This window comes from Stegodyphus dumicola, chromosome 7, assembly GCF_044657685.1.
Source record: "Stegodyphus dumicola isolate Sdum_Otavi_A_Nest chromosome 7, ASM4465768v1".
Taxonomy (NCBI): Eukaryota; Metazoa; Arthropoda; class Arachnida; order Araneae; family Eresidae; genus Stegodyphus; species Stegodyphus dumicola.
Window position 1 is genome coordinate 70,868,285 of NC_140774.1, and position 16,123 is coordinate 70,884,407.

General features: G+C 31.6%; 1 protein-coding gene across 3 annotated transcripts in view; it reads right to left on the minus strand.

Annotated features, from left to right (window-relative positions):
- The window catches only part of LOC118192357 (NACHT domain- and WD repeat-containing protein 1), a 342,710-nt gene that overhangs the window by 87,670 nt on the left and 238,917 nt on the right, over window positions 1-16,123 (minus strand). For 2 of the 3 annotated variants that reach the window (XM_085820425.1, XM_085820424.1), the window contains exons 3-4: window positions 8,912-9,137; window positions 3,079-3,247 (exon numbers count right to left, since the gene is read on the minus strand). In XM_085820425.1, coding sequence (XP_085676551.1) covers window positions 3,079-3,247; window positions 8,912-9,137 — 395 coding nt within the window. The remainder of the gene's footprint in view (window positions 1-3,078; window positions 3,248-8,911; window positions 9,138-16,123) is intronic. The other variant, XM_085820426.1, reaches the window with a different exon arrangement.

The following is a 16,123-nucleotide window of genomic DNA, read 5'->3' on the forward strand; positions in this document are numbered from 1 at the left end:
AAATTAGTCTGTATTCTCGACACAGCAATTATAGGACTTGAACAGCGGAACTTTGTAACTGAACAAGAAATTATGTCTGTTTATAGAATTAAAGAGAATGTATTATAACATAAAAAACGAAGCAACTTAAACAACTTACATTGAAAGAAATGTTTAATAAAGTAAACAAATAAATATTAAGCTTTTTTTTTTGTAAATTTTGATAACCTTTAGATCATAATTGTTCTTTATTTCGTAAATTACGGTTTCATATTTTTAATTTTATAATTTCTGCATCCCATTTTACCAGATTTAAACTGATGATTAAATAATCCGGAAAAATCGATAATCCGGAATCGCTGAAGTCCCGACGAGTCCGGATTAACGACTTTTGACTGTATTTCATTCTAAATTTCAAAAGATTAATTAAGCTGTATTAGAATTCAAATGCAGAAAGATACTTTAAGTGAACATTTCAATGAAACATTTAAAAGACATTTTATATACAACTTTTCTTTTAAAGTGCAGACATTTACAGAAAAAAAATATATATATGCAGTCAAATACCGAAAATCCGCCAACCTGAAATCCAAGTTGCCTTTCAGAATATAAACATTCAGTTTATAGGTTCCGGAAACCGCAACATTGAGGACAAAATATCGAAGAAACAAAATACTTACCGAATAATGATGTCATAATTACCAAATCATAATGAGTATAATGAGTCAAAACGGAAATACCAAATTATTGACATAAAAAAGATAAAATAAATAAGATAAGTTTTTTTCCATCTAATCTGAATCGAGGTAAAAAAGCAGACGATTCACTCAACTCTTTGCTAAGTTCATGATTCCCGCTGTTGTATTTTCTGAGCCTTGTTATTTAATTTCACGAGATTGTTTAGTGCTGCCTTTTTTTTAATCCGGATATTTTGTGGATAAATTAAGAATATTTTTAATTTCAACCCTTTTTAATATAAGGACAGATAAGAAACACACTCGTGATTTTACTTTTTGCAACGTTGAAAAACGTAAACACGTTGCATTGACAGTAATGCAAAAAGTGCAAATTCTGCAAGAGATGGAAGCAGGTGCTACTCCTCGATTTATAAAAGAATGGTATGGAATTGCGACACGATTGTGTATGATACGGAAAAATAAAGAAAAGCTGTTGAAATTTTACAGCAACAGTGATTCTTTAACCAGAATCCGAAACCGGAAATCTTTGCGTGAGGCGAAATCGGTAAACCTCGATGCTGTGTATATATAATACAATGAATAATATAATCAATTTATATATGTAATAATAATTTAATGCATATAAATTACTGCAATAATGTATATAATAATTTAATTAAATGTATCTAATACACCTTATTCATTTTGCACTTTCAGTCCGAATATTATGCTTTATCTTTTCGGTCCTGAAATCGCAAAATCCTAAAATCTGCACAATCTCTGGTCCCAAGCTTTGTGGATTTCTGGAATTCTACTGTATATAACACAAGTGTACACAACAGAATATTGTTAAGAAATGCCCAGCCGTGGTAAGATAGTTTCCCCGCAAAGCAGATTTAGGGTTGCCACATTTGGCAACAAAATTGGCAATATGTTATAGATGGGTGGAGAACCTTCTTGAATGAATTCTTACTGGTTACTGAAGGACAGAATGTTCTCAAACGCAAGCCAAAAGCTATATAAACCCAAACGCAAGCCAAAAGCTATATATATGCGTAAACGCTGGTACGCGGATAGTTGGTTAGTAGTCAGAGGCAGATGAATAACTTGATAAACAGTAAGTGAATGTCTTGTAGTCTAGTGCTGAGCTGATCATTGAGCGCATTGAGAGAGTCTCTAAGTGTACTGTGAGTTAGTGCATCATCGAGTTTTATCTTAGTGTGTTGAGCTCCAAGAACGACCAAACCAAATCAGAAGCTGTACTGTAGTGTATCATCGAGTGCATCACGAGTTGTAGCGAGGAGAGTCTCGAGAATACATAGAGTTCCAAGGAGACCGACTGTGCAGAATCAGGAGATGTACTCTGGTGCTTTGCCGTGAAGCTGTCATCACCACTATAGCCTGATAGTCTTAAGGCTGTGTCGCTGAGGTTTCAGCGTGTTTATAGCAGTTCTTCGACAGCTGTAAATGTGACTTTGGAGCTGTCTTCTATAATACCGGCTAATAAATTGTGTTTCGATACTTCATCCAGTGTCGTCGTTAATCACTCAAAATCCACAAACTCATACATATGTAAAACAAAATGTAACAACATTTATTGCATTAACATACCAAAGCAAATAATTTTGTACTTGAAAAATTCTCCAACAAGATGATTCATGTTGCCAAACTAATTAAATAGAAGTAATTTAATAATTTATCAGATAATACTTTAGAATAATGCATACATTTGAAATCAATATTGAATAACCTCCCCCCCCCCAGAGCAGCGTGAAATTGATAAACAGATTTCAGAATGGTTAGAGAATCAAAGGATATGCCTTTATCCATTTTTTGCAGCAATTCCACTTTTTGTTTGATGGACATCGAAACATACTTTCGCTTTGTAGATCCTTTCGTAGCTCCAGAATCGGAAATTCTTTTTGACATATTCGAAAGTTCAAGCTTACTTTTATAAAATTTCTCTAACAGTCTGCTAAAAATAATAAGCCAGATCCAATTCGAAGATTAAGGAACAACTGAACATTAACTGAAATAGATAATTACATATAATTTTAGCTTAGCTTATACCGTCCGTTATACATTAAACATGCATGCGTAAACATATTATGTGCATGCACACATGCATATGCATAAATGCCTATATATGCGCCTATGCGCATGCACGAACGCATTATGCGTTGATGCATGTGCAGAAAGTTTGTAGCTTTGAGGTTCGGATTATGGGTGTCCGGATTAACGACTTTTGACTGTATTATTATTATTTGTACAGAACTGGAAGACAAAATGCAAGAGTGCAATTATTTAATTCCATTCCAGTTGTTTAAAAAAATTATATATAATTTCCAAGAGTAAAAATAACTGCTTTTATTTTTATGGTCAGAGAAATTAATAAATTAATGATAATCTGAGGCAAAATTACCATAAAAATCAGCTGCAATATACAAAGTAATTTCTTGCAGAGGAGGCAGGGTATCAATCTGGTCTATACGCCCCAAGACAAGTGATTGTACATGTTCTGGAAATCGTTGCAAGTCAGGAAGACCAATTGCATCCAAAGATGGGGCATCTTTTATCACTGGAGTTCCAGTCTATAAAATAAATACCATTTTCAGAACAATATTTTATACTTAACCCTCTCAGCGTTCCGGCCGGAAAATTCCGCATAGAAGGCTGCCTTCTATATTCATTATACATGAAAATTTCTGGTAGCTTTTAATGTATCTGATATCGGTTTGGATGTATATTGGAAGAAAAGAATTTAAGGTACAAAATGAGAGAGTCATTTTTAATTAAAATCAAGAAAATATCACATATTCATGACATTTTGAGGAACTTTGAAATTTCAGGGTTAAACCCGTAACGCTCGGAGGGTTAATATACTTAAGATATAAAAAACACAATACAAATCTAATTAATATTTAAGTAAATACTAAAATTTAAGATCCTTGCATCAACACACACAGTTGTCAACATTGAAATATTAAAAACCACAAGTTTCTGAGAGGCCTTTTATGCTGCACAGTATTCCCATTTCAAAAGAGCTACAAAGACTTAAATTCCTTTTGCAATGTATGATTAAGGTTACTGAAACATTTGTAATATAATTCTGAAGAAAAATATATTACTATTTAATCAGATATTCTAAATTTTATGCTCCTTGGATAATTTTATTTTGTAGTTTTCTTATATTTTTATACCAAGAAAAATCATAAGTAAGGAAGAAAAGCTTTAATTTATCAAAACTGCTTTTAAACAAGCTGAAAATAAAATTAAGAATTAATGCAAACTACTGTATGGATAAATGTTGTAATGTACAATTTATTGATTTAAAATAATTAAATACAAATATTCACTGATTAGGAATCTTCATAAAATGATCTGTGAATGACCATAGTGGATTAAAATAATTCAGATAAAATAAAATTTAATGACAAAAATTGTGTTGAAAACAAGTAAGAGTGAGGGAACAGAATTTGAACATTTCTTCAATCCAATAAATTTCATAATACTTCCTTGTTAAAGTGGCTACCTAGGTCAGCTGCCAAAACAGGAAGATTGGTTTCCAGAACTGGCAAACTTGTTATACCAGTACTAACAAAACCAGTAATACATCATATATATCATGTTCAATGAGCATAAAATCAAATTTAAGAAAGTCTTTGTTTTTCAAAGCAAAAAAAGGAAAAAAAATCATTGTGTATATGGGGAGAACAACAGTAATATATCATATAATGTAATCTCTAAAATTAAATAATGAAGAATCTAAATACAGTGCCTTACTTACAAGTTTCAATGAAATATTGCTTTATTCATTAATAAAAATTAATATTTGAGAAAAAGAATTTTTTAAAAATTTCTATAAATTTCTCTTAGCAAAAATACATTAGTTAATTTAGGAATATAGTAAAATATTTTTTTTTAAATCAATAATAAAAAAGTAACAGAAATGTTACATCACAAATGTCTTCATACACTTTAAAGACATCCGCACATATTGTAGTATTTCTGTTATTGGTAAAAACTGCAGCACTTCTCTTAGTATTTTGTAGGATATCTTGAAGCATTTATGACAGCTTTTAAAAGTCTAGGCATAGAATTGAGTAGTTTTTTTTTTTTTTTTTTTTTTTTTTTTGGGGGGGGGGGGGGTAATACCTTCATCAATGTTCCTCTATTCTTCCATAATTCCTGCTTTTAATTCTTTTTTGACAAATGACAATAGTTGATACATCCTTAACAATAGTTGATTTTAAGGATGCCATTTTTATGAGTAAGGGATATAATGAAGAGTTCACTAAAGATCTATTTTTTAGCATTACTGCGGAACAAAAAGAAATAGAGGAACATGAATTTAACGAAAGAAAACAGCGTGAAGAACGCGAATATAACGAAAGGAAAGAGATAGAAGAATGCAAGCACGAGTTTGAGAAATCGAAAATACAAGTTGCTAGTTCAGGTGCTAGTCATGATTCTGTACCTGCTTAAAGCAATATGATAAAGGAAGACGACAAGTGTTTTAATCACCAGGTGATAAAGTATGGGTCAATTTACATCCCATTAGCAATGCAAAAAACAAAAAGTCTTCAAAGTTCATACCAAAGCATGATGGTCCATACTTGGTAATGACACAGAAATCACCTACTTCCTATGCCATTTCAAGTTTTCATAAACCATCAGAACCGTTAGGAACGTACCATACGTCTGCACTAACACCTTTCAAAAACTCGTCTGCTTATGCCATTCTTCTGCTCAGGAAGAGAGGTAGACTGCCAAAAGTTACTTTGCATTCCCGAAATAATAAAAAAATTGTGGTTCCAGACAGTGCTTCAAGGAGAGGTCCCCTTGCCCAGGAAACCAAAAAAACTGAGACTAGAGACAATGTTACAAGAGCTCCCAAATCCTTCAGCTCTGTCTCCTTGCCGAGAAGTTGGCAGAGCCAGAGGGGAAGTTTGTAACCAATCCTTTAACATAAACTGTTGGACAAACTGTGACAACAAGGCTGCCATCTAGTGAGTAGCCAGAGGACTTAGTAAAAGCCAAGTGTCTAACTTGATAAGTTGTATCAGACTCTTGTAATTTTCTTAAAGTTAAATATAATGTCCGCGTGCAACTTATAACTGTTAATAAATATTTGTTATATTATACAGGACACTTCTATGACTCTAACTAAAACAATGCCCCTCACACCATTAATTTTGCAAAGGAAAGAATAAGCTTTCTATTTTTTTGCACTTACAAAAGATTTTCTTCAAGCACAGCTTCTATATAATCTAGCTGATCTGAGTACTCATCAAACAATTTCACATGAAATTAAAGTAGAAAACTTTTTAGTAAATTCTGTAGAAATCTTTACAGCACTTGAATGTGAATTTTTCACAGATTTTCTAACTATAAATCTCTGACCCAGAATTCAAATGAGTAAGAACATTTCATTTCATGAACATTCATTTCACGTGTTCATTTCTGGACATGGAAATTAAGTACTTCTAAGGACTTTTAAAGACCATTAATGAAAAAGATTAAGGACCTATCAGCAAATGGGAAACTGAATAAATTCAATTAAAGAGATAACTAAGCTTCGCTTTTGTAATACCATCCAAAGAATAAAACAGATCCATAAGTAGGGTGCCTTATTATTAAATATAATTTAATAAACATAATTATAAAACAAATTTGAGAATAAAATCAACTTAATAAAATTTATCAAGTAGCATTAAATGTTTTACATTACAAACTGAAAATTCAAATAAGAAATTATAAATTACTCTTAATTAATCATCACTAAAATGACATAACATCACTGCTGGATATAAAATACTTTTATCTTCCATGTACCAGTTTGTTGCCATTTGGGGATAAGGTATTTAATTTTTCTTTTAAATTTAACCTGTCTGTGACTGGTTAACATACTAAGCAATTTAAAAGCAATAAAAGCCATTCTTTAGCTCTGTTGATAATTAATTAGTAGCTGGACTTACAAAATCATACTGGCTAAACAAAAGCATTACATAGTTTTTCTTTTCTTTTTTTTTTTTTTTTTTTTTTTTTTTTTTTGTTAACAGTAACTATTTTAAGCACCTGACCACACAAGCAGCTACTTTAATGTATCATATAATCCTTATTTAACAATTCATATTTTAAATTGCATTTTTAATTGTTTTCTTTAGATATGTTGATAACGTCTGGCAATAAAAATTAATGTGGCAACAATATAGGAGAAATATACTGCTTCATCCTCTCTATGTACACTGCCAACTGTTTTCACTCAAATATATGTATACGGTGTCTCATAAAAGTGATGGGACACTTGTGCTTTATAAAAGGAAACTGCAATAAAATAAATTTAAAAAACATGTAAAATTTTTTGTGGGTGTGTTTCATACTTAAATTTAGTAACAATTATTACATAACATAAATTTTCTCAAATTATTAAAATATTAATTTAATAAAAATACATTTGTTTAGAACGGAGCAGAAAATGGCTCACTTAAGTGATGGGACACTTACTTTTCCATCAAATATTTATCCAAAAATTTTACTTTTTAAAAGGTTTTAATATATTGTTGGATTTCCTTTTACTTTTAAAACATGATTTAATCTTCTTGGGGTGGATTCGACTAATTTTTTTGTGATTTCTGGAGTGATTTTACCCCATTCTTCTCGAAGCAACGATTTTAATTGTTGTTTTGAAGAAATGGTGTGTTTGCGAATTCTTGATTCCAATTCTTGCCAAATATTCTCTATGGGATTTAATTGTGGAGATTGTGGGGGTGTTTCTATTATTTCAGGACAGTTATACAGCAGCCAGAGTCTAACGTTCAAAGCACTGTGCTTGGGGTCATTGTCCTGGTAGAATTTAAAATCGTTATGAAGGTTCAATTTTCGTGCTGAATATTTCAAATTTTGATTTAAAATGTCAATATACTTGTACTGATCCATTATACTGTCAATAAAAACAAGATTACCAACTCCAGCGGACGACATACACCCCCATACCATAACTCCTCCTCCACCATGTTTTACTGTTGGCACCAAGTTCTGTTTGCGAAATTCTTCCTGGGTTTTCTCCACACCAAGATTCTACCGTCAGAACCAAATATATTAAATTTACTCTCATCAGCAAATATAACTTCATTCCAGTAATCAGAATTCTTATTTATGTTGGATTTTGTGAAAGCCAGTCTGAGTTTTCTATTCTTTTCACTTACGAAGAATTTTTTCCTGGCTGCTCTACCGTGATATCCAGTAGATCGAATTAGTCTTCCAATAGTCTCAGAATTAACAATTACTCCATATAATGCTTGTAAATCAGGAGCAACTTTAGGAGCACTCATTCTTGGATTTTTTTAAAATATTTCGAACGATAATTCGCTTTATTCCATTGGATAGCTTTGATGGTCAGCCAGGTCTTCTTTTATCCTGAATCATATGATTCTTTTTATATCGTTTAATGATATTGAAAACTGTTGAATGACTGAAGTTAACTGTTTCAGTAGTTTCTCTAATAGATTTTCCACGTTCAATATGCAAATTAATAACTAATTTTCGAATTCCAGGCAAAGTTTCTTTTCGTTTAGCATTCATGGCTGCACAGAGCTAAAAAACACAAAAATTCCAAAACAAATTGGAGAGAAATACTGCAGACGATTTTATAAATTATCGGCAATTGCTTTTGAGTAAAAATAAATACCCCAAAAGATATTTTTATTGCTTACTTCAGACGATTTTTGTTGCATAGTACGTAGTGTCCATCACTTAAGTGAGCCATTTTCTGCTCCGTTCTAAACAATTGTATTTTTAATTAATTAATATTTTAATATTTTGAGAAAATGTATATTATGTAATAATAATTGTTACTAAATTTAAGTATGAAACACACCCACAAAAAATTTTACATGTTTTTTAAATTAATTTTATTGCAGTTTCCTTTTGTAAAGCACAAGTGTCCCATGACTTTTTTGAGACACTGTGTATATGTATATAATTTGCCACCACACACAGTCTTCGCATTGAGCACATTACGCGTTATGTGTATTATACAATTTGACTGTGATTTCTCATTTTTTTTAAGGTTGTCATAGTGCTTTCTAGTTTTTGCCATATTAATTTTAAAAATCACCAAATTTCAGCAAAGTGCAAAATGTAAATTTTTAATTTAGAAATGAATTTGAAAGTAAAACTACTTCAGAATATTTATAATGTTCTTTAGTCTAAGAAATTCCTCAAGAATGCTCCTAAATTTACAGGACACATACCGTCCCAGGAGGAGGAGAACAAGATGATCCACCAGCACTCACCGAGGACAATGCAGCATCCACAGGTACTTTATGTGCTGCTGAAGTTTCTGTGGGACTTTCTGCTTGCTCTGGTAAAGGGGCAGGAGCAGAATTAGGATCAAAAGATGGACGTCGTGAAGATGGAGGTGAGCTCTTGCCATAAGGTAGGCTGTCTGTTGAGCGACGGCGTCCACCAATTGGTGATCTGAAAAATGAAAATGAATACCTTCTGTTAGCTTATAATTACACTAGTAAAATTAAATATTAAACTGGATAACTATTTGCTATGGCGAAACATTCAAGATTCCTTTGACAGTTTGTCAAGAATTTTCTCAGAAAATATAGCTCAAATTTATATTCGGGGTAATCAGTAAATATGCTGCAAATGGTTGCAAAGAAGGAAAATCATACAATTATGCAGTAATCAGGTTTGTTTTACCCCATAATCCACTCTTACACTGAATTTGTTATTCATTAATCTGCAAAATGTTCATTATATTTGTAACACCAAAGTCTTTGGGTTGTTACTACAGGTACATTTGGACTTTTTTGTTCAATATTTATGTCATTCCCAAGAAATCAATATATATGAATATCATGAAGATGATCTTTAAGGACACTAAACAAGTGAAAATCATTTGTGGTTAAATTAGGGCTGTACTGAAAGATACTGCAGAAGTTCCTATCCAAACTGTGCAATCTATTCTTAAGTTGTCTAAGCCAATAAGGTCTGGCATTGTAATGATGGAACAATATGCTACGAGTCAGAAGGCATGCATATTTATGGCAAACTGCAACCGAAACAAAACTGCATCACTACATAGGTACAATGTAATCCTTTTGCAAACACACACGTGAAAATGAATATTTTGGATCTCATAACATGATTCTCCTCTTCCATGCCTTAAACAGTAGAAATGGTATTCATGATGTTGCCTGATGTGTTAGAATTTCTAGTTAAAGCTTTCACAGGATAATGCTGATCTGGTTTTTGGCTAATTTGTTTATTTCTTAAGAGTAACTCAAACACAGCTGTGTGTATTTAATATATATTTCACATATTGTACACAGTAATAAAACATTCAGATTACAGCAGTTAAAATATATAATGTTAAAATTTTCTGCATGAAAACTGAGAACAGAGGGAAATGGAATATTTTACTTCAATTTTCAAGGTCACATAAATCAAGTCAGATTGAGCACTTTTGTTTGCATGATGATAAAGATTTTTCATAGAAATAGAGTGTTTTAATTTTTTCATCATACTTCTGAACAAATTTCATTATTGTGCAGGAAAATGTTGTCACTTCAGCTAGCCATGAAAAATTCGGAAAATGTTCTTTCATTACAAAACAAGGATTCAATGGCTCTTCAAGATATAGTTCTTAACAAACAGTTCAGTGGATTTAAACCCAGTGATTCAGCTGTATTTATAACATTTATTGTACCTCTTCATTTTGTATTTATGACCCTGATAGCAGTAATTATAAAATAATTTTGTACAAGATACTAGTATATGCCTTTAAAAATAAATGTTCATTAAAATATCATAAAAAGTGTCTGTGAAAGAAAAAAATCAGACTAGATAAGAAAATCAAACATCTACGTAACAGTGTATTTATTACATTACAGATAAATTACTGTCAGTCAAATCCTAATTACATTTTCTCTGCGATTGATAATTGGGTATGTAACTCTATCACTGATATTTTAGCAATGCTATACTTGCAGCACAAAATGAAAAGAACTTAATTCTATTAACCTTCACCCCATCCTAAAGATAGATATTAATGTTTTAAAAAATGCACATAATTTCAGTATTTTTATTAAGTAACCACAAAACTCAGAGAATATGCTTACAGTATGAATAGGTATTTTGTACTATATTCCACTCGTGGTAGCTCACCTATGGTTGGTCAACGAAGAGATATGGCTAATGAAGCAAAAGAGACATTTATCAGTTGTATCAAGTGCACAAAATTGTCACTGCAAATGGATAAATCTTACTGATGTTACCAAGTTAGTAATTTTATTGGTATTTCCTTCTTCTGTTACCTTATAAAGCTATAAAAAGGAGCTTCTTCTGAACAGATAACTAGAAACTAGCATCAGAAGGTGAGAAATTTTACCTTTTGGATGAGCTTCTTCTCACTGAATGAAATACCACAAGAAAACTGCAAATATATGCAATGGCGGTCGGAAAAGACTGGTCACAATGCCGAAGCCATTATGTTAAAATTAAAAATAAGGTAAATAAATGTAGCATCAACTGTTGTGTAGCGAATTTAATTTAATTAAGTGATTCATAAAAATCAAAATTTTAATTTGTAATTATTCAAAATTTGAGCTACACAAGTTTGGTTATATTCTTTTTGGGCCTATTAATTCTAGTGTAATATATTTTGGCTTTCTGAGTTTACGCGAACTGCGTCTTCATTCTTGTACACGCAAACAATGGATAAGTATTTTTTTTCCTACGTAATAAACTCAGTTTTTCATGTCAAAAATTAATTTGATTTCTTAGTATTTAATACCATTAGTTGCAGAAAAATTAGCTCTTTACTTTGGCATAACTGTCATTTTTCTAACTTTAATTGCATTTCAGTTATGAGCTTTAATTAGTAGATTTTTCTTCGTTTCGCTTGTGATTTAGTTAAAGGGGGATGAAATGCCTTCTTTCCGGTTGAAAAGTCACTTTTTGCGAGTTTTCAGCGTTCTTTCGTTGGGACCCTTGCAGGGTTGTTGAAATTCTTAATCTCCCCCGGTCGCAGGTGGTGTTTATTTGGCGAGGGTTTGGCGACATAGATTTTCCATTGAGGTTTCAAAATAGTAGTTTTGGCGAGTTTGATAACATGAGGGTATGCTGTGGTTGCAACTATTTCAACTTTCGGCGAAAAATGGGTTGCGCCAACTTGGCAGTCCGGTGCTCTCCCTTTTAACGGGTTGTTTTGTGGGACGAGCGCACTTTTTTACACTTTCTACTTACCATCGGACGCTGTCTCGTTGGCAGCTGAATTTCATTTCGGAAAATGCATTTTTCCGCCTTTGGATCTACGGGCCTCTTGCCCTGGAGTTTTGAACGAGGGACTTAGTTGCACGCATTATGACCTCGACTAAATTATAGGCTCCTCATTGCCGTGCCTTAATATGTAAGTTACTCAAAGATAATTAAAATAGGAAAATGCAAAGAAGGGTGATGCCTAGTTCTAGTGCCGTTAAGAAGAAATTTCAGTCTCTCCTCCATGAATAGAGTTTTCATCTGCATCGCTAGCTCCGGTGTCGCTATTACATAATTCTACACTTCAATATTCTCCTCCATGAATAGAGTTTTCATCTGCATCGATATTCCTAATCTTTAAGAATTAATTGCCGCCATCAAGAGTCTTCTGCATCGCTAGCTCTGTTGTCGCTACGACAAAAATGCTAACTTCAATACTGCATTGGACATCAAAGAGAACCTCCGTAGTGCTTCTTAAATCAATAGTAATTGCTGGACTTTTTGGAAAACTATCTACCTATGAACTCTTCTCATTTTCTACTACGCTCAGCAGCCGTCCTCCTTGGCATCTTGATAATTTTTAAATATGAGGGCATTTCTCCTCCTCCTGTTCACCTGCAGCCTGTATTTCATCAGATAAGTTTTTTTTTTTTTTATTTGTTTTCTTTTATTTGTTGGTCTGATATATATATATATAAAAAAAAAGGGGGGGAATTATAATAGTTAATTCTTATAGTAAAGTTTAATAGACATTTCTAATAAGTAATTCTAACAACTAAAATAGTTAATAGTGATTGAAATAACTTAATTAGTTGAATTAAAATTTTGTAGTTGAGTAAATTAACCTAATTCTAATGAAATCATTTTGTTGTCCATAAAGTAAATTATTAGATTGGCCAAGGAAATATATCATTATTTAAATTAGTTAATTGAAACAGTGAATGTAAATTAGTCAGATTGGTTAAGGAAATTTATTCTTCATTAAATTATTTAATTGAACTTGTGAATTTCTTTCTTGGTGAAGATTGATTGGTAAAGGTGTCATTATTTGAGCTTCTTTGCTCCTCTTAGGGATTAAATTGCTTGTAGGATGTAATAGCCTGATTTTAATTAACATATTACCCGATTAAATCATTCTTTTGAAAATAGAAAGTTACTATGTGCAATAACCTGAATTACATTGGTATTGATTATTCTGAGTTAAATTGCTTGTAGGATGTAATAGCTGATTTTAATTAACATATTACCCGGTTAAATCATTCTTTTGAAAATAGAAAGTTACTATGTGCAATAACCAGAATTACATTGGTATTGATTACTCTGTGTGAAATGTTTTTTTGGAATGTATAACTTGTTAATTATTCTTTTTTTTTTTTTTCTCCCCGGGGAGGGTATTGTTAATTTATCCAAAGTTTTATCTCATCATATTTATCTGAATGTAATAGCAATAATAGTTTGATATTATTGAGTCTAAGAAGTAATATTACTCTGTAGAGGTATGCATTTTGTAGAAAGCAATATTTTACAGTTCAGCTTGAATATAATTTGCTTACTAAGTTAATTCTGCACTGTGTAATAATCAATATGTTAACAGTTCTGATTGAATATAAATTGCCTACAAATTACTGGACTAAGTAACTCTTAAAAATTTTAATAAATAGGCTCACTTTTCTAGATCAGTCAATGTTTATTTATTTCTTTTTGTGTGTGTGCTCATGATTTTCACCCGTCTCATTCTCAAATTGATTTCAGGGTTAATCCGAAAACACAACGCAAATGTACAGGGCTTACTGATATTAGTATATTACTGTTAAAAAATTTTAAGTGTTTTGTCAACAGAGTAGGAAACCTTTTAGGTACCAGACCTTTAGGAAACCATAACATTATTGGTGCCATGACATTTTTGATCATAACCTTATTGGTACCGTGATTTTTAACATAACACAACCACTGTATTCTTCATACACTAGCTTCGAGAAAAGCGCCTTCTGATCTTATTAAGATTGAATGATGGTATAAAAATAATGAAACTACACACAATTGCAACATTTTAAAAGCATGCTCTTCAAACTAGTATATAAAGTTATAGGAAGCCACCACAAGTTCTTCCTGCTACAGACTGAAGTAAGATGGTTATCTCAAGGAAAAGTGTTGACACATTTAGATGAAGCTGCATATGAAGCAACAGCATTTTTTATAGACCATAACTCACTAATAGCAATAGTTTTAAATGACGAAGCCTGGTTATGCAAACTAACATATTTGGCTGATATTTTAAATAAAATTAATGAAATGAAATCTTTGTGTAGAAAAAAGGCAAAAGTTTTTTATGCAAATATTAAACTGATTGGAGTGCATGGTAAAGCAAGATTCGATTTCTTTCCTCTTTCAGAAAGCTTCTAGAATGAAAATAATACCAAAATTTAAGAAAAAATACAGAAAATTATTCAGGTGCATCTTGTAGCTTTGAAAGACTTATTAGAATATTATTTTTCAAGAGTTCAAGAGAAAGTGCTTGATGACTTTTCTCTTGATGAGGCTGAAAGCGAACAAAAACCAAACTTACACCGAGCAGAATATGAGGTGCTTGTGGACACTGCAAAACCAAAGTTTGCTGAGTGCTGAATAAATAAATTTCCAAATATACTTAAGGCTTATCCAGAAGTGGCGCTAGACACGTTGCGGCCTGGTGAAGTCTGTGTGGGTCCCAAATTCTGCTGTAAAGTGTCTGCCTAAATTCTAAAATATTTGCGCCCCCTAAAAATTGCATTTTAATGCCTTCCCTAAATTCTAAAGTTTTTCCCATCCCTTAATTTTATTGCTTGGTGCTTCACTAAATTCTAAAAATTTTGCCTTCCCTTAATTCTATTGCACCTGCTCTGACACCAGTCCAGGGGCTAATCTAAATAACAAATCAGTTATTTTCAATTCAAAAGACCACTAAATATAATTTTTTTTGATATGAAATTTATTTATTTATTTATTTATTTATTTTTTTTTTTTTTTTTTTTTTTTTTTTTTTTTTTTTTGCACATGGAAGGAAATTTCTGTTAAACTTCTCCTCATCACCATACAACATTTCGCAGAACAGTTAACTGAAGTCCGTAATCATTCCCAAGCATAATTTCAGCATGAAAGGTTACTGCAGTCTCTGGTATTCCAATTACTAATATTTTTTTTAAAAAAGTTCAGACATTGCTGCTGAGTCATTTCTCATGCCGCCATGTGGTGATAAAAGCAAAAAATAATAAATAATGATGTGCCCGGTTGGTATCAGGGAAATAAATTAGTCAGCAGGCTTTCAATGATGTTCTGTTGCAGACTGTTTCAGTTTGAGATGTATGCCAAGAAAAAAAAAAAAAAAAAAACGCAAGAGCCAATTATTGATCATACAGATTTATGCTTAATAAATGATGGTTTATTCAGTTACGGAGGTATTTTTAGTTTCAAAGTGAAATTAAGAATCAGGTCTCTCCATATGTTTTATTATGAAAAAATATCAAATGTGCATGTGTAAAGCATACCAAAAAGATAATTCTTAAGACAAAGATATATAATCAACATTTTAATTTAGTAACAGATACATACATTACTTTACACAATTTTCCATTACATTATGCAGTTTTATCACTGTGCCATTGCTTTACACATTATTACCCTACTTTAAATTTGTTAAAATGTTATGCATATTTCCTAATAGGTTTAACTGTGTAATTTTTAAAATTATGAGGATCAAATAATATAACATAAAAAAGAAACTAAATTTTATGTAAAAAATAATTTTTATTTTTCTAATACATTGTCATTTTGCAAATATATCCTCGCAATCACCCACATGCTTTTAATCGCTATACATCACAAACACTTTTGAAACATCTTGGTTTTCATAAAATTCACAAGGGTAGAAACATAGCCTTCCTTTTCATCAAGATTTTCTCAGTATAAAATAGTGAAGCGAATTTGGTCATAATACAGAAGATCCTCATTTTGAAGGCAGAAGATGAAAGAAAAGACTAGTTTCATAAACACTGAAAACATTTAGCCCCAAAAGGAAAAAAAATAAAATTTCATGATCAGATTTAAATACCAAGGCATATTTTTTGCAACCGATCACATTCACAGGCATGAAATTGGACTGATCTTCAAAATTAAACTTGCAAATTTTTATAATAGTCAAATTTGCAACACTTCAC